This window comes from Antechinus flavipes, chromosome 1 (genome assembly GCF_016432865.1).
Source record: "Antechinus flavipes isolate AdamAnt ecotype Samford, QLD, Australia chromosome 1, AdamAnt_v2, whole genome shotgun sequence".
In the NCBI taxonomy this organism is placed as follows: domain Eukaryota; kingdom Metazoa; phylum Chordata; class Mammalia; order Dasyuromorphia; family Dasyuridae; genus Antechinus; species Antechinus flavipes.
Window position 1 is genome coordinate 473,003,987 of NC_067398.1, and position 18,716 is coordinate 473,022,702.

An 18,716-nucleotide genomic window follows, 5' to 3' on the forward strand; every position below is an offset into this window, starting at 1 on the left:
AAGAACTGTTCCCTCTTTGTAATTTTCTATCCCATCACTGAACCTGTTATAGAGTTAGTCTTCACTAAATGATTGATTGAGTGGTGGGGCATGCATCAGAACCGCAATGGTATAAGGATTAGTTCAAAAGTTCCTTACTAATAGAAAATGAGAGGTTGACTAAGGAAAATAAATTTTTAATAATAAAATTATCCTCTTCATATATTACTTTTGAAGACTTATTTGATAGACCAAATTTATCAAGATAGTACTGGTTTTCTTAGTTTTTTTAGATTCACAAACTTAACATTTAAACATTAGAACTAATTTGACTATTTGTAAAATGAACTTATTCTTAGTTAGCATACTATTAAAAATCATTTCTATCCTGTCTTCACGGCATATTAAATGATTAGACTTTGGAGTAGTGAAGGAATATTTGTGCTTAGAGCATCTAATTAGAACCCTACCCTTTAGGACTTGGTGGCTTAAATAGACAAAAAAGAAAATCAGCTCTGCATTGATCCTATAAAATTTTAATCAAGCTGAGCTTCAAAAGGAAAGCTACGGGCAACGAGGATGGGTCTACATAAAAATGCGAAGGAATGCCCCTTTGAAAAAATTTAACATTTATATGACTCTAAAGAATGAATTTTTGGGGTGGGGTTGGGGGGAAGAGGACTTTTACATTGACAAGACTAATAATCTGCCCTTCTGAGTGTAGTGCTGCCCCGTGCCCGCAGCCTCTGTAATGTGATCTCCCCTCTAGCTGATTGGACAGGAATTGTGCTTTCCTTGAGAGCAGCTCTAAAGCGTGGCTGCTCCAAGTCCCAACAGCAGTCTCCGTCTTTGCTGCCGCTGCCGCGAATGGAGTGATGGAGCCTAAACGAAGCTGCTGGACCGCCGGCTTTCTGCTGGCTCTGTGGGTCCTCCCGGCTCTGTCCTGCCCTAGCCGTTGTCTTTGCTTTAAGAGCACCATCCGCTGCATGCACTTGATGCTGGATCACATCCCTAAGGTGCCACAGCAGACCACAGTCCTGTAAGTTTACACAAGCCCTAGCAAACTTGCTCAGTGACAACCCAACCCCCCTTCTTCTACCCGCGCTGTACCCCATCGAACCTCTGCCTGCAGGAGATTAATGTCATTCTCTTGTAACTTTTGGTTGGGGTCCGATACCCTCCTTGCTTGTGCATTTCGAGTACTGTCGACTCTGGAAAATTGTGGGAATATGCCTTATCAGGCTTTATAAAAACAGGACATTATATTTGAATCAGAAGCTTAAATTTGAGTTTCTAGAAATAGTATTTTTTAAAATAACTAGGAATTCGTCTTGAAAATGCTCATTCTCTCTCTTCTCTTCCTCCCTCAAAGAAGAAAAACAAACTTATTTTAGCACTCTCTGTACTTGGACTTTTTTTTTTTTCATTTTTCTTTTCTTTCTCTCTCTCCCTTCCCTCCTCTGTCCCCCTCCCCGCGCCCCCCCCCCCCAATTGTTCCAACCTACCCCAAACCCCGCCCCTCTCATAATTTTGGAACTTCAGTTGCAGCAGTGTGTTAGTCCCAATTGTAGTTCCAGATTGCCCTGCTAAATTGAGCTCTGAGATCTTACATTTGAAAGGAAATTTTAAAATCATATTTTCCAACCTCTTCATTTTAAAAAGGAGCAAAAATGCCATGAGAATTTAAGTCACTTGTTTAGGTCACATAGTTACAGTTAGGAATTGGACTTCAACTAGGTATCCTGACTTAGTTCAAGGCCCGGCTCTCTTCATTGCCTTTTTCCATTTCATAAATTTGGGATTAGTTTCCACTAGAAGCACTTCCATTTCACTGTAAAAGAGACTGAGGAGAGTTATTAAATTAGTTATTAGTTATTAAATCCTTATCACTACAGCTGCTATTAGATTGAACATCTTGATCATCTTTCAAGTTAGCTGGGGGGATAATAGTGAAAAGAATAAAGAAATAAGCTTGTGCTAACCTAAAGGGCAAGGTAGTAGTGCTTGCTTTCTAGTATGTCCTGACTCCTAGAGAAATTCTATAAAAAAAGAAAAGAAAAGAAAAGAAAGAAAAATTCTTTCAATCATTTCACCTCATCCATTCATCAGCGGACTTGAGACAGTCTTTGGATATTTAAGATCTTGGAGGCTGAACAAAGCATTTCTCACAGTTTATTTGGGGAGAATAACAGGATGGGACAAGCAACTGGGGAGTGGCAATACTCGATAGTCCAAAAAATAATCTAGGTGTGATAACACAATGTAAAGGTCAGGTAATTTACCCAAATGTATACATTTTGTAACACTCTTTATTTTGCACTTTGTTAGACTACCATTGTAACTAAGAACAAAAAGAAAACTTATGACCAGGAATACAAGTCCTATGGGAAAATGTCAAGTAAACAGGGCATAAATGAAAATTCAAGATTTTTAACACAAGGTGGTAGTAGATACAGATTTTTGTTTCAAATAGAGGTAGCAATTTAGCTGTTATCAAGCACTTGAAAATTTAACATTGAAAGAAATAGCTGTTAGAATTCAACATAAATTGATTGTAGGGGGGGAAAATCATGTACTTGAAAAGTACAAAGCTAGTAGTCATAATCTTTCAATTAAAATGATTGAATTGGGGGGAGGGGAGAAACCAGGAAATAATTCCACTGATTTGTTCAGAATTGCTCTTGAGTATTTGATTATCTTCCCAGTAGAATGTAGAATAATTCTGAGCAATTTTATCTGAGCCACAATTATTTGCCCTGTTAACTACAGGATAGTTAATATTGTGATTCATCTCTTCTTTCTTTCCTAGCTTTTAAAGAGACACAACATCTCTTTAGAATAGATCTTCCCTTGCAGACATAATTTAAGTTTTTTAACATTCAAATATTTGAAATCTGAAGATGAAATTGTTAGGGAGCAGGATAATAATTACTGTTTAATGAGATAAACCCAAAGTGAAATGTCAACATGTTTTGAGAATAATTAGCCATCACACTAATTTAAAAAAAAAAATAAAGTTCATTGTCCCAATTCAATCAAACTCTACTTCCTATAAATCTGGGGGAGGGGGAGAGGGTAAATATATTTGGAATTCTTACTGCTATTCACTTTGGAATATGCTAATTGATCACTTAATGTGTGCCTGGCAATGTGTTAAGTACTGGGGAGTCCATTAATAATAATGATGATGACAATTAGCATTTATATGATGTTTTAAGGTTTAAAAAGTACTTTACAAATATTATTTTATTCTTACATCTGTCCTGGGGAAGAGGTGCTATTATCATACTCATTTAATAGATGGGGAAATTGAATGAATACAGGGCAAGTGACTTGTCTAGGGGTGACAGCTAGTAGATGTTTGAAGCTGAATTTGAACTTTCTTACCAATTTGCAGGTCCTGTGCTTTTAGCTACTATATTATCTAGCAGTCTATGAAAGACAAATACCAGCTCATAATTCAAATGGGGAAAACAAAATGCAAACATTTTGTGTGTGTGTGTGTGTGTGTGTGTGTGTGTGTGTGTATACATATATACTTACTGAATGGATGGAAACGAATAAGAGAGAAAGCATTATGAAAAATTTAATGCTTATTATTTGATTTTTAAAGTTACTAAAACAGAACCTTATGAGACCCTTTTCCTTTTCCAGAAGATATCTTCTAGAGATCCCCAAGAATAGGGATATCTGGAAAAAAAAAAAAAACAAACAAAACCTCTAATGTACTGAGAGTAAGAGGAGCAGAGTCCTTACAATCAAATCACAATGAAAACGAATAAGGAGACAGAAGTTCTGTAGCTAGTTGTAAGAACATTGTGAAAGCATTTAACCTTCCTTTCTCCTTCCCTACCTTTTTCCCTCTCCCTTTTTTCCTTCCCTCTCCCTTTTCTTCCCTCCTCCTTTTCTTCCTTCCTTCCTTCTTTCTTTCTTCACTGCCTTTCTTTAGTTCCTACCTCCCTTCTTCCCTTCTTCTGTCCTTCCCTTTCATTCTCCTTCCCTTTCATCCTCCTTGCCTTCATCTCCCTCCCTCCCTCCCTTCCTTCGTTCCTTCGTTCCTTCCTTCCTTCCTTCCTTTCTACTTTCCTTCCTCTCTTCCTTCTTCCCTTTCTTCTTCCCTTCTTCCCTCTTTTCCTCCTCTCTTCCTTAATTCTTCCCTCTTCTTCCTCCCTCTCTCCTTTCCTTTTTTCCTTCCTTCCTCCTTTCTTCTCTTTCTCTCACTCTTTTTCCTTCCTGTTGGCCAAGCATCCTTTTTTCTTTAAGTCTGCCAGAAGATATTATCATTTCTATTTTGTGATCTCAAAAAATGAAGTAGCATTCATTGAAAAGATATAGAGAAAAGCATAGTGTGATGAATATTAAAACTGAGAAGCTCATTGTTTCCCCTGCTGTAACTTATCTGAGGAAAAGATTGCTATGGTTATTTCCAATAAGTTGAAAATGAATTAGAAAGTTCCAGGAACATGTTAATTGTCACATATATTTACTTATTTATTTATTTATTTATTTATTATGAATTAGTATTTTTATTTTTCTTTCTTTCTTTTTTTTTTTTTAATAACTTCTTATTGACAGAACCCATGCCAGGGTAATTTTTTACAACATTATCCCTTGCACTCACTTCTGTTCCAATTTTTCCCCTCCCTCCCTCCACCCCCTCCCCCAGATGACAAGCACGCACACACACACACATATATATATATAATAACTTTTTATTGATAGAACCCATGCCAGGGTAATTTTTTACAGCATTATCCCTTGCATTCACTTCTGTTCCGATTTTTTCCCCTCCCTCCCTCCACCCCCTCCCTCAGATGGCAAGCAGTCCTTTACATGTTGAATAGGTTACACTATATCCTAGATACAATCTATGTGTGCAGAACCGAACAGTTCTCTTGTTGCACAGGGAGAATTGAATTCAGAAGGTATAAATAACCCGGGAAGAAAAACAAAAATGCAAGCAGTTTATATTCATTTCCCAATGTCCTTTCTTTGGGTGTAGCTGCTTCTGTCCACCTTTGATCAATTAAAGCTCTGTTTATCGAAGAGATCCACTTCCATCAGAGTACATCCTCAAACAGTATCGTTATTGAGATATATAATGATCTCCTGGTTCTGTTCGTTTCACTTAGCATCAGTTCATGTAAGTCTCGCCAGTCCTCTCTCTATTCATCCTGCTGGTCATTCCTTACAGAACAATAATATTCCATAACATTCATATACCACAATTTACTCAACCATTCTCCAATTGATGGGCATCCTTTCATTTTCCAGTTTCTTGCCACTACAAACAGGGCTGCCACAAACATTTTGGCACATACAGGTCCCTTTCCCTTCTTTAGTATCTCTTTGGGGTATAAGCCCAGTACACACACACACACACACACACACACACACACACACACACATATGCATATATATATATATTTTTTTAATGAAATCTGTGTACTTTATCGCTGCCTTCCAGAAAAATCTTAAAACTTTTAATGTGATTTGATTTTTTTCTCAATAATATTTAATTTTTTTCAAATATATGTAAAGGTAGTTTTCAGCATTCGTTTTTATAAAATTTTTGAGATCCAAATTTTTTTTTTCTCCCTCCCTTACTTCCCTTCCCAAGACAGCAAGCGGTATGATATAGGTTATACATGTACATCCATTTTTAAACATATTTTCAAATTTGTCATGTTATGAAAGAAAAATCAGAACCAAAGAGAAAAAACTATGAGAAAGGAAAAAAAGGTGAAAATAGTATGCTTCGATCCACTTTAAGTATCCATAGTTCTCCCTCTGGATTCGTATAGCATTTTCCAACCCAAGTCTACTGGAGTTGTTTTGGTTCACTGCATTGCTGAGAAGAGCAAAGTCCATCAAAGTTAATCATTGCATAATCTTACTGTAACTGTGTTATAATGCTCTCCTGGTTCTTTTCACTTCACTCAGTATCAATCAATTTATATTTAGTAACATTTAACATCTTCCAAATCCTATAGGGCAAATCAATATGAAAAAATGTACAATCAGGACCTACCTGTAATTTGAAGAAAAAATTTGACCAGACAAGACCAAAAATTTGACTTGCTCATTCTTTAGAGAGATATTCAAAATTCACTATGTAATATAATTTTAATGAAATTTAGGAGGCTGAACTACATTTTAAAAAAGATAAGAAACTAATAGGACTCAAAGAAAAAAAACAGTAGTACTTTTCATTCATTTTAATTCATGGGTTTTTCAGTACTCCATTACCCAGAGATAGGTTTGCTCTAAGTAACTGAAAATGAGCTGGCTTTTGCAGATTCAAAGCCTGTGATTGAATATGCTGACTGATAGCTAGGGGAAAATAACATCTTAAAGAGGGATTTCATTAAAAAAAAAAAAAGTGTGTGGGATATCATGAAGCTAGAGATACATTTAAGGCCTACATGAATTGGTCCATTCATAAAATAATTAATTAATATCAAATGATTATATTGTCATTTAACAATATTATTAAGTCCCATGACAAAACTCATGAATGTGGGCATTCTCTAAAGGAAAAAAGTAAAAATAAAAAATAAAGGAAAAAAGTATATCTTTGTAAGTTAAGACTAAAAGGTTATAGAGCTCTTTTCAAATATGTAACTGGTAGGTGATAGAGGTAATGGCAATATTTTATCTGCAACTAAATAATCATGGAATTTATTTTCTTACAATATTGTGGCAACAGATAAATTTTTATCTGATTTTTTTTTTCCTTGCTGCCTAAATCTATCTTATACTGAGTGTAGATAATCTTCTTTTCCCCACCACAGGCACTGTGGAAATTTGCTGTATTTAAAGTTTAGATTTTAGAATAAGGAAAGAATATAAAACTTCAGAAAAAATGTCACTTGATGGGAGATATAACTGATGCTATATCCATTGTTTTTAAGGCAAATACAATCAGCCCAATAGGAAAGGATTCAATCAGTCATCATAAAGATAAAGTTTTAGAAAGCATGATTTTTTACTTTATGTCCTTTAGAGCCGGATAAATCATCAGGAATTGGAAGCTGTAGATAAAAAAAATTTTGGCAATAAAAATAATTTCTTCATGTAGTCCGTCTGATCACTAATCAAAAGCAGTACATCACTTGGCTTCTTTAGTTTCTTTTTATTCCAAGGTCTTAGTCTGTACCTTGTGCAATCTTTTTATGTACTAAGAAATGTGAATGGATTTCGGAAGCATAATGGGGGATGGAAAAGAGTCAGGTTCATTTTAATGGCCAATTCCCACTTTAAGGTTGTTCGATTATATTTGAAAAAAAAAATTTAAGCTCAGAATGTTTTATTGAGTCAGGATTTCCCCAGAAGTCTTAGATAAATGTTAATTTACAGGAATAAGTAAGTTGTGTTACTCATTTAAAGACTTTTCCTCTGTGTAGAAAGCTTACTTTGCACTCCAGATAGTGCAAAATCAAATGGAAAAAAAATTGGATTGGCCTCGGTAAGGAAAAGACATGTTCAGTTGATAAGAATTTCAACTTGTTCAATAACAAAATAAGATTTTTTTCAGCATTTTCCAATTTCCATTCCATGTGTGACTTTTTAAAAAATTTCATTCAACCCTCAGAGGTTACTTTGACCTCTTACTGTGACCCCTGAAACAAAACTTTTTCCCAAGGGCACTGACACAATACATTGGCCCAACATTATTTCTGAGGTAACAATGGTTACTCATCACTCCTAGGGATTCCTAATCTATAAAATGAGGGACTGGGACTAGATAGTCTTTAGGGCCCTTCTATCTTTAACTGTTTATGGTTACACACAGTCACTCTCTCTCTCTCTCTTTCTCTCTCTCTCTTATACACACACACACACACACACACACACACACACACACACTTTCTATATAATGTGGTCCAGTTGTCTCCCATCTTAGAATTACGTGTACAAACACGATATACACTTATGTGTACATATGTAGATATATGTACACATGCACATATGTATATATGTACAAAATTAATTTGTTTGAATTGTAGGAGAAGAAACTTTGATACATTTATTTCTTAACTTATTGTATGAGTGTCGGAAAATGTAAAACCTGAAATAATGCTATCCTTAGAATTTTAAGAACTCCACACCTGTATTTTGGTGTTTATGTGTGGGGACATAAAATATTAATTAAATACTTGCAGAAAATTGAGAAAGAAATCTGGAGGTACCAATTTCTGTGTTATAGACTGGTTTATTAGTGTTTCCAAATGTCATTTTGCACTTATACTTTAAGTAGGTCTTTAACCTAGCTTAGTAGGTTAGACCAGAGTGCTAATGAGGACAGGTCATGACTTAATTCCCTTGTGGGCCAGTTATTTTCTCTTTGTTCTGCTTCACTATGGGCTGCCCACAGGCAAAACTGTCAAATAGGTCAAGTTTGTCTCTAGCAACCTTTCCTGCCCTTATCTCCTTCTTTCCTTCTCCTTTTTCAGGTGATGTCATGTTGCCTATAAGCTGCCTATATTCCCTCTCTCCCAAAGCTCCTTCCTCATTAAGGGGAATAGCTCAGGTTCAGGGTCTTCTGCTAGCACAAATATTGACAAATTAAATTAATGGGAAAGGGCTATACCTAATAATTTTTTCCCTAGGTAAAATATTTGCAATTAACTTCCCCCCAAATTTTTTTAGGTAAGATTTTTACCTTAATCTTAGAGGAGTAACTAGAGTTTTCTAGGTACTTAGAATAATCTAGTCTAGGAGTGGTTATCAGGTAGGAGTGGAGAGTGGTGTTTCACTGGCCACTGGGGATAGCTTTGGGGGCAAGAGGACACTTTTTGTAGTTATCTACTCTATGTTCTAGGTCAGTCCTGGTTGTTCCTGACCATATTATATTCTTAACCCAATGGAAGTTGCCTCTCATTCACATATTGTGGTTAGTATTTGTAATCCTCTCCTTCCAATGATAGAGATTACATTTGTCCAATGCTTTCTCATTCTGTACTGTTCTACATTCTGTTCCATAAATTCTCTAGTGAGGATCTGACATTCTTTCCATGAAAAGGAAATGTAAATTAAAATAACTCAGAAGTATTGCCTCACACACATCAAATTGACTAATATGACAGAAAAGGAAAATGACAACTTTTTCCAATTGGAAAAAAATAGATACATTAATACTCTATTGATGGAGTTGTGAATTGTTCCAAACATTTTGGAGAAAATTTGGAATTATTCCCACAATATTCTAAATCCATGCATAGCCTTTGAACCAGCAATACTGCTACTATACCCTCAAAGAGATCAAAGGAAACAGAAAAGATCCCCTATGCTAGAATATATCTATATCTATATGTAGATATACACATATATATAAATACACAAACACATATATACATATACACATGCATACACATATATATTCTTTAATTCTTTTTTTCTTAAATATTTTATGGATATCATCATAGTGCTTGAGTTGTTTTATCTGTTTTAACATGTCAGCTTTCTTTTCAATTATATATTTTCTTAACAATATCTTTAAGGACATTTCTTGCATCACAGTCAAAAATAAACAGTAGACTGCTTATTTATGTGTACCATACATATCTCCTTTGCCCTTTGGATCATCCAAAATTTTGATTATGTGGAGATTGTGGATTTTCATGATTCATGATCCTATAGCATTACCATAAGAATATCAGTGCTAAAAATTTTAAAGGTGAGATTGCAATTGAAAATATGAATGGATCAGGGCATATCTGTTATTAATACTAGATATGTAGGATATGGTTTACTGACATTTAGTCAGTACATTCTTCTTATATTATTACAAAGGGTTTTTGAGTTTTAAAAATATTTAATAGATCAGTCTCTTTAATTTATACAGAAACATAGGGGGTAGAATTTGGAGTGAAGAAGACCTTGGTTCATATGCCCAAAGGGCAACCAAACTGTATAACCTTTGAACCTATAATACCAATAGTAGGTCTGTATCCCAAAGAGATCATTAAAAAGCAAAAAGGAATCACATTGGCAAAAATATTTATAATAACTCTTTTCAAGGTACCAAAATATTAGAAACTGAGGGAATGTCCATCAATTGGGGAATGGCTGAACAAGCTGAGGTATAAGAATGTAATGGAGTACTATTGTGCAGTAAGAATAACAAACAGCCAGATTTCAGATAACTTGGAAAGACTTGTATGAATTGATGTAAAGTGAGATGAGTAGAACCAAGAAAACATTGTCCACAGTATCATCAACATTGTAGTGATTCAGCTTTTCTCAGCAACACAATGATCCACAAGTACAAAGGACTCACAAAGAAAAAAACACTGTCCATATCCTGATAAAGAAATGATGGACTCTGAATGCAGATTAAAGCATACTTTTTCACTTATTTTATTCTTTCTCATTTTTAAACCTTTGAGCTGTTTCTTTTTTCACAACTGTTACTAATATGGAAATATGTTTTCCATAATGGCACATATATAAACTATATCAAACTGCTTGCAATCTTCAGAGGAGAGGAGGGCAAAGAAGGAGAAAAATTTGGAATTCAAAATCTTGTAAAAATGAACATTAAGTTTTTTTGCATATAACTGGGGGAAAAGTAAAATATGATTTTTTTTAAAGGGAAAAGAGGAGGAAGGCTCTGGTTCAAAACTCATCTTGATTATGAGCAAATGACAGTCTCTCCATGCCTCTTCATGTATGCTGTCTCACAGGGCTGTTATGAAGTTTCATTGAGATATATGCAAAGTACTCCTTCCTTATTCCTCTGCCTGTCCCTGTCCCTGTCCTTTCCTCTCTCCCTCCCTCCTTTTCCCTCTCTCTCTTCTTTCCTTCCTCATTCTCTCTCCCTCCCTCCCTCTGTCTCTATCTCTGTCTCTGTGTCTGTGTCTGTCTGTCTGTCTCTCTCTCTCTCTCTCTCTCTCTCTCTCTCTCTCTCTCTCTCTCACACACACACACACACACACACACACACATCCTAAAAAGTCCTTTATTAAATCTTTGGTTTGTACTAGAGATCAAGTAATATCCCCTGAAATATATAGTAATAGTTATGAAGGCTTTGGCTCTTAAAAACTGCTTTCATATACATTATTTCATTTGATCTTCATGGCAACTCTTTGAGAAAAATAGTACAAGTATTCCCATTTAATGGAAAAAAAAAACCCAGCAGCTTGTGGAGATTATATTTAAGACCATTCAGCAAAGTATCAGGACTATGACCAGAACCCAAAGTATCTATCTCTATGTTCAGTGAATTTTATATTACAGCAGTACAATATGTGTCCCTTTCTTCCTAAAATAAAAATATGATTTTAACTTTTAAGTATACCCTTCCTTCCCTTTGCTCAGTAACTAAATAATATACTACATTTTAAAAAATGATTCACTAGAGTTAATTCTCCCAAATGATCAGAAATATAACTTTTTGTGTTGCTCTGTGTACCACCTAATTCAAAATTATATGTGTTTAGAAGACTAATTGCATGGTGATAATATAAAAGGTAGTTTTAAATAATGAAAATGAATTTGATAAAGAAAAATAAAAATAGTATCACTGTGTTGTGGAAAATTTAAATGAACTAAAACATATTTCTTTTTAAACAAAATAAATTCAACAGTAGAGATTCATGTCAAGATTGATGTGCAATTCTATATTTTTGATTGCATTCTGTAATTGGCACCATGATAAATTAGGTGTTTAAAAATTATTTATTAGTTTTCAAGTTAAATTTTTAATATTTTGATTTCCATTTTTTCCTTCTCCTTCTTTCCTTTCTCTCTCCCCCTCCCAAAATGGCAATCAATCTGATATAGGGTACATGTACAATCACTGCATATATGTGTATGTGTTTGTATATATGTGTATGTGTTGATTTACATTCAATCTCTATAGTTCTTTTTTTTTTTTTTGTGGGGGGATGCAAATGGCATTTTCTATTCAAAGTTTATTGGAATTATCTTGGATCACTGAACCACTGAAGAAAACCAAATCTTTCATAGTTGATCATAGCACAATCTTGCTATCACTGTGTACAATTTATTCATCATTCTGCTTTTTTCTTTTTTTTTTTTTTAATAACTTTTTATTGACAGAACCTATGCCAGGGTAATTTTTTACAGCATTATCCCTTGCATTCACTTCTGTTCCGATTTTTCTCCTCCCTCCCTCCACCCTCTCCCCCAAATGGCAAGCAGTCCTATACATGTTAAATAGGTTACAGTATATCCTAGATACAATATATGTTTGCAGAACCAAACAGTTCTCTTGTTGCACAGGGAGAATTAGATTCAGAAGGTATAAATAACCCAGGAAGAAAAACAAAAATGCAAACAGTTTATATTCATTTCCCAGTGTTCTTTCTTGGGGTGTAGCTGCTTCTGTCCATCCTTGCTCAATTGAAACTGAGTTAGATCTTCTCTTTATCGAAGAGATCCACTTCCATCAGAATACATCCTCAAACAGTATTGTTGTTGAGGTATATGATGATCTCCTGGTTCTGCTCATTTCACTTAGCATCAGTTCATATAAGTCTCTCCAAGCCTCTCTGTATTCATCCCGCTGGTCATTCCTTACAGAACAATAATATTCCATAACATTCATATACCACAATTTTCTCAACCATTCTCCAATTGATGGGCATCCATTCATTTTCCAGCTTCTAGCCACTACAAACAGGGCTGCCACAAACATTTTGGCACATACAGGTCCCTTTCCCTTCTTTAGTATCTCTTTGGGGTATAAACCCAGTCATTCTGCTTTTTTCACTCAGATTAATTCATGTAAGCCTTTTCAGGATTTTCTGAAATATGCCCTCTCATCATTTCCCCTAGAACAATAATATTCCATTATACTCACGTACCACAATTTGTTCAGCTATTCCTCAATTGATGGGCACCCCCTCAATTTCCAATTTTTTGCTGCTACAAAGATAGCTGCTATAAACATTTCTGTACATGTGGGTTTTTTCCATTTTTAAAATTATCTCTTAGGAATATACATTTACTAGTGGTATTGGTGGATCAAAATGTGTGCTCAGTTATAAATTACTTTCTAGAATGGTTGCATCAATTTGCAATTCCACCAACAATGCATTAATGTGATGGATTAGGTTAAAGAAAAAACCACAAGCAACCATGATAGATAACCAGACTATTTTAGTTTTCATATTAAAAATTTTTTATTTCTTGGTCTGGGATCAAGAGGAATATTAATACCACTGAGTAAGGAATACAGATTTTAAATCAGTAAAAAAAGGGGGAGAAGAGAGATTAAAGAGTTAGACCTGTCCAAAAATAGACTTGGTCACCTAATAAGAAAGTGCAATATACTTCTAGAAATCTCCCCACATAGAGGCTGGGTAGTTGTGGATATCCTGATGGAATTTATATATCTATTTTAAGTTGGACAGAACATCCTCTGAGGCCCATCTGAGAATGGAATTCAACATGGGCTGGGTAAGTTACAGATCACCAAAGTATGATGCAATATTATTTTTTGAAGTCACAGGAAATATATTTTCACATGAGCAACATTATAGGGGAAAAACATGTTTACTCTCTGTGCTCAGAGTTCATTAATTCTTCTTTGGTGGTAAATAACATTTTTTATCATGAGTCTTTCAAAATTGTCTTGGATCATTGTATTGATCAGGAGTTAAGTCTTTCACAGTTGACTGTTATACTATTGCTGTACAACATTTTTCTGGTTCTGCTACTTCATGTTGCATCAACTTATGTAAGTCTTCCCTGGTTTTTCTGAAGCCATCCCACTTATCATTGTCATAGCTAGTAGTATTCCATCAAAATCATGTGCCCCAACTTTTCAATTATTTCCCAGTTGATAGGTATCGTCTCAGTTTCCAATTCTTTTCCACTACAAAAAGAATTGTTTAATTTTTTTTTTCTTTATATGAATTCTTTTCCTTTTTCTTGATCTTTTTGAGAGTATAGACCAAGTAGCAGAGTATTGCTGGGTCAAAGAGTGTGCACAGATTTATGGCTTTTTGAGCATAGTTCCAAATTGTTTTCCAGAATAGTTGGACCATTTCACAGCTCCTTGACAGTGCATTATTGTACTACATTACTATTAATATACTCATTAGTATTTGTATACCTATGTTTCCACATCTCCTGTAGCCTTTGTCATTTTCCTTTTCTGTCATGTTAGTCAATGTGATGGGTATGAGGTGGTACCTCAGAGTTGTCTTTTAATGTTTCAAAGCATTTTTATTTAATTGCTGATAGCTTTGAATTCTTGTTCTAAAAACTTCCTGTTCATATCTTTTGACCATTTGCCAATTAAGAAATGACTTATATATTGATAAATTTTGCTCATTTCCTCAGATAATTGAGAAAGAAAGCCTTTACCAGAAAAAAACAGTTGCTATAAATTTGTTTTTCCCAGTTTCCTTTTTTTCCTTCTAATTCTGACTACATTGATTTTATTTATGCAAAACTTTTTTAATTTAATGTAATCAAAATAATTCATTTTGTCTTTTGTTATTTCTCTTTCTTGTTTAGTAATAAACTCTTTTTTATCCTTATTTTTTTTGTAAGATTGTGCTCCAAATTTTCCTCCCTCTCTTTCTTACTTTTCTCTTCCTGAAGACAGGAAGTAATCTGTTATAGGTTAAATATATTTTTAAATGCCTTTTACATTCAAAAGATCTGCAAAGATAGTTTTCAACCTTCACCCTTGCAAAACATTGTGTTCCAAATTTTTCTCCCTCTCTTCCCCCATCTTCTCCCCTAGACAGCAAGAAATCCAATATATGCTAAATATGTACAATTCTTCTATATATATTTACACAATTATCATGCTGCTATGTGCAATTTTTAAAAACATATTTCCATATTGTTGTGTTGTGCAAGAAAAATCAGACCAAAAGAGAAAAAATAATATGAAAGAAGAAAGCAAACAAAAATGTTGAAAGTACCATGCTTAAATCCATATTTCGTCTCCTCTGGATGTGGATGGCATTTTCCATCATCTTTGTTGGAATTGCCTTGAATTACCCCATTTTTGAGAAGAGCCAAGTCTATCACAGTTAATCATCACATTATCTTGATAATGTGTACAATGTTCTCTTAATTCTTCTCACTTCACTCGGATTCATGTAAGTCTTTCCAGGCTTTTTTGAAATCAACCTGCTCCTCATTTCTTTTAGGACAATAATATTTCATTACATACATGTACTATAACTTATTCAGACATTCCCAACTGATCTGAATGCACTCAATTTCTACTTCCTTGCCACTACAAAAAGGGATGTTACAAACATTTTTGCACACATAGGACCTTTGCCCTTTTTGAATGATTTCTTTGGGATACAGGTCCAGTAATGAGACTGCTGAATCAAAGGATATTCAGTTTTATACCCTTTGGGCATAGTTCCAAATTGCTTTCCAGAATTGTTGAATCACTGAAATCAATTTTTAAAAGTTGAGATGTTAACACCAAAGGTCACAGCACTCTAGGGAATTACTAGCAAAAAAACATATTTTTCATGTTACCAATTTTAGTTTTGGTGTATCATTTTATGTGTTATTTCATGATTACTTTGTTAGAAAAAATGCATATTATCAAAATGTTTTGTTATAAAGAATTGTATACAGAAAAGTACATTTTCACCAATCTCTAGTGAATGATTATAGTTTTTGGTGGTTATCGGAAGCTAAGCTCTATCTCTCATAGCTTGAGTGTATTAACATTCATGTTTTTTTACTTTTGTGCCATTTTCTAGGAATTTATGTTATCTCCAGGAAAGTTGAGGATTGATTATATTCATATATTTCAATAAAGGGATGATTATTAATTCAAAGTTTTAAATTAGTAGAATTTCAGGGTATCTATGTTTGTATGCATGTAAATATATTGGTTTGAACATAAGCTATACTCTTCCACAAACTGAAAAATTTGAATATAGTCTAAAATTTGTATTACATTTTAGGTTGCACATGTATATAGTTTTCCTTTCAGAAAGGGTTATCAATTAAAACAATTAAAAAAAATAACAAAGGTCCCTGAGAAGCATAATAAAGAATGTCTTTTCTTTATAGCAGAAACAGGAAACAACTAGAGCAGCATGATGTTTACATTATCAGATATCATCAGTGTATTGTAAATTTGTGCTTAACTGATTTTCTTTATTACCTAGGAGGTTTCAGATGGGCATAGATAAATCTTCCTCTCCTTACCAAATGGTTATGATATAAGAATAACTGGCAAGTCAATAGGTATTTGCTAACTATCCACTATATACCAGGCATTATGCTAAGCACCAGGAGATATAAAGAAAGAAAAAATAAAATAAATAAAATGAACAAAAAAAGATTTTTAACAAACATTCCTCCCATCAAAACAAAATTAAATATTTGCTCTCAAAGAACTCACAGTCTAATGGGGGGGGAAGAGAAACAACATGAAGATATCTTAAGATTAAAGAGAATAGAAAAACCTTCTTGAAAGAAGTGAGACTTTAGATAAGACTTGAAGAAAACTAGGAAAGCTAAAATATAGAGATGAAGAAAGAAATCATCAATAAAAGGTATCCAAACATTGTATATATACATATGAGCATGTGTGCATGTGTATGTATGTATGTATATATTTATGTATAGCGACATAGTCACATTGGTTCCCTTAGATCAATTGTCCTTAGTAGCTAGTCCTATTTTTCCTAAGTATTTCTTTCTTTCCTTCTAAACTCACAGATTCTCTAAAACAGTTCTTAACTTATATCGTTAATATAGCAGAGCCATCTGGAGATTTGTGAATTTGAATGAAAAAAGTACACCTTTATTTTTACTAACGTGTAATTGAAATTTAGCATGTCTTTGGTTATGCCTTTGCAAAAAGAGCTGCTATAATATTTTGGTACATATAGATAATTTTTTCCCTTTGATCTCCTTAAAGTAGTTGATCATGACATTTTATCAAGTTTTTTTAAAAAATGGAATTCTAGTCCTAAATTAGTACCTACAATATAGATACTAATATACTAATATTAATATATTAATAGGTACTAATAATACTAATAGGTACATGCTCTTTTTTTTTTTTTTTAAAATGTACCTTAAACTTTAGTTTTTCACATTCAGAGACAAGTTAGCATTTGGGACCTAAGATTCTAAAAGTTAAGTTCATTTAAAAGGGCAGGGAGGCTCTCAAGAATGAAATTCTTCCTAATAGAAAAAGAACATATTAGGAAGCCATTTTAATTGCATGCACTCAATGAAGAACTGAGATTTTAAAATAATTTGGAAGGGAGGGGCAGGCAACTAAGAATGAATGCAGAAGAGTAACATAAAATATTTTTTGAAGAATAGTTTCTGGAAGGCTAAAGTCTGGATAAGCTATAACTTTTAATAAAGGCTACAGACAAAAAGGATGCTACTTGTCTTTTATTTTTATTTTTATTTTTACAATTTGTTTATTTTAAATTTCCTTTGGGCCAAGAGATCAAAGAAAGGAATTAGATAAATTGGAAAATAATGGATTACAGAAAGATGTGAAACTTGACTCTTTCTTTTTTTCTTTCTTTTTTTTTTTTAAATCAAGAAATGACTAATTACCAGATGAATTCTGTCCTAGGGAACTGAAAAGATTTGAGGATATGATTATTTAAATACTATAGATGATTAAGAAAATTGTGAAGAATGGAAATCCCAAGAAGGCATATTTTGTAAAAAATATGTTGATACATGATTTTCTGGTTAAAAGCAATTTTTGACTGTATTACTTAAAAGCTGGTTTATATTACTCCCCTCCAAGCATTCTGTGATTTAGCCAAGTTGACCTAGTTGCATTCCTCACCTATATGTATCCTCCATGCCTAGAACATCTCTTTCTTTGTTCTTATCTCTATCTCTCAGAATGCCTGTTTTACTTCAAAACTCAATCTAAGTGGTATCTTCTAAATGAAACTCTTCCCTATTACTATAGCTTAGTATTTTCATACTTTAATTTTTACCCAGATCTTATTATAAACCACACATTTGTATGTAATGAAGATACTTCTGAATTAGCATTTATTTTTCTATACCCTTCCCACAGCCACCTGCATAGGACAGTTCTCTAGCCTTGGCCTAATATTTCAGATTTACTCCACCCTCTGAGGGAAAGGCCAGTTTCTGCCTTTTAGCCAACTACATTTTGGCCACCCCTAAGAGAAATTTGGGTAAAAAGTGTTGCAACACTGGGAATTTTCTTCAAAAATGTTCCAGGTCAGCCAAAAAATGGTCACTCACTAAGTGTTGTTATAACTTAAACCAGATGGAAATCCAGGAAGAAGACTCTTACATAGCAACTACGTCCTTACAGTAGAGTAAATTATTATGAATTTGATAAAACTCTTTATTAGTTATAGATCATAATAATAATTCCCAGTAAAGGTAAAAGATGAAATTCCTATGTAGTATTTCCCAAATTATCACTTGTTTTATCAATTTTGGATTAGTTTCATTCTTTAAAATTAACGGTGTTGGCAGCTGTAAACTTTTTTTTTTTTTACCTCCATGAGTCAAACTTACCACAACAATAAAAAGAATTCTTGGATAAAAAAAAGATAAAACACATGCTTTCTCTGGGTGTGTCTGAACTGCTCTTAATATTTGCCTCTGACATCAGAATGTTTTAAACTCTTATTCAATCAAAGGCAACCAGAAATCCAGGTAAATGGATATTTAGAAAGTTATCTATCTTTATAAAAAGGGTAGAAATCAGGACTTTATCCTAGAGTGTAATTGTAGACATTTCTTAA

The 18,716-nt window shown here is 33.8% G+C and overlaps 1 protein-coding gene across 1 annotated transcript in view; it reads left to right on the top strand.

Annotated features, from left to right (window-relative positions):
• Positions 1-559: 559 nt before the first annotated feature.
• The window catches only part of PXDNL (peroxidasin like), a 559,370-nt gene continuing 541,213 nt past the window's right edge, over positions 560-18,716 (top strand). Inside the window, exon 1 of the mRNA XM_051970215.1 lies at positions 560-1,018. Coding sequence (XP_051826175.1) covers positions 855-1,018 — 164 coding nt within the window. The 5' untranslated portion in view covers positions 560-854. The remainder of the gene's footprint in view (positions 1,019-18,716) is intronic.